Source organism: Aplysia californica, unplaced genomic scaffold (genome assembly GCF_000002075.1).
Source record: "Aplysia californica isolate F4 #8 unplaced genomic scaffold, AplCal3.0 scaffold01334, whole genome shotgun sequence".
Taxonomy (NCBI): Eukaryota; Metazoa; Mollusca; class Gastropoda; order Aplysiida; family Aplysiidae; genus Aplysia; species Aplysia californica.
This window is the reverse complement of record NW_004798604.1, coordinates 9,927-10,996: the sequence shown is the minus strand read 5'-3', so window position 1 is coordinate 10,996 and position 1,070 is coordinate 9,927. Positions and strand designations below refer to the sequence as shown.

Below are 1,070 nucleotides of genomic sequence, written 5' to 3'. Positions count from 1 at the left end.
GGTCAACTAACAGTGAACTAACTGTGAAGAGGTCAACTAACAGTGAAGAGGTCAACTAACAGTGAACTAACTGTGAAGAGGTCAACTAACAGTGAAGAGGTCAACTAACAGTGAACTAACTGTGAAGAGGTCAACTAACAGTGAACTAACTGTGAAGAGGTCAACCGACTGTGAAGAAGTGGTCAACTAACGGTGAAGAAGAGGTCAACTAACTGTGAAGAAGAGGTCAACTAACTAAACTAACAACTCACCATCTTGAGACATGCCGGCGAACAAGCATCTCTGGTAGCGGCAGTACTGGCACTTGTTCCTGGTCCCGGTGTCGATCTTACAGCGGGAGCCCGCCTGGCACGGCTTGTACACCAGCTGTTTCTTCAGGGTACGACGGAAAAAACCCTGAGGGGGGAAAACAATGACCACAATTAATTAACAACATTAATAATACGGTCGACGAGCCAGTGGGTGCATAGGGGAGAGTGGAGAGTGTTTCGTTTTAGTAGGGGTTTTACGGCACTTGCAACACAATAAGGTCATATTATAAGTGCCGGGGATTAGAGGTGTGACATGAATGAGAGTAACATATAGAAAAAAAGAAGGAGGGGAGATAAAGACGCTAGATGTTTGATAGGAAAGAAGAAGCAAGCAAACCACACCAGAGCACCCGCCAACTACCCACAGAGAGTGTTTGTTCGTGGCCTCTACCCTGAAGCAGAGTGAGAAAGGCAATGATGATGATGATGATGATGATGATGATGATGATGATGATGATGATGATGATTTACCTAAATAACAGATGCTATTGCCCGTCTTTTCATTTCCTCCTATCAAACATATTATATCGTCCTCATCTCTCCACCTTCTTTTCTTTATTCGTATGTTACTCTCTTGTAAAACCTCTAATCTTCGGCATCTATATTATGACCTATTTGTGCTACAAGTGCCGTAAGACTCTTTTTCCAGACTCAGACAGCCGAACACGTTCAAGACGACCACCCATTGTTGAGAAGGGAAGAATGGTTGTATTGGACAGTGTCATTATGAAATAGAAGAGAAAAAAAAATGAACACAGG

At 43.3% G+C, this 1,070-nt stretch overlaps 1 protein-coding gene across 1 annotated transcript in view; it reads right to left on the bottom strand.

Annotated features, from left to right (window-relative positions):
• Window positions 1-1,070, bottom strand: part of LOC101858461 (ecdysone-induced protein 75B) — a gene marked incomplete at its 5' end in the record, with an annotated part of 12,892 nt that overhangs the window by 7,755 nt on the left and 4,067 nt on the right. The window contains one exon of the mRNA XM_035973511.1: window positions 252-396. Coding sequence (XP_035829404.1) covers window positions 252-396 — 145 coding nt within the window. The remainder of the gene's footprint in view (window positions 1-251; window positions 397-1,070) is intronic.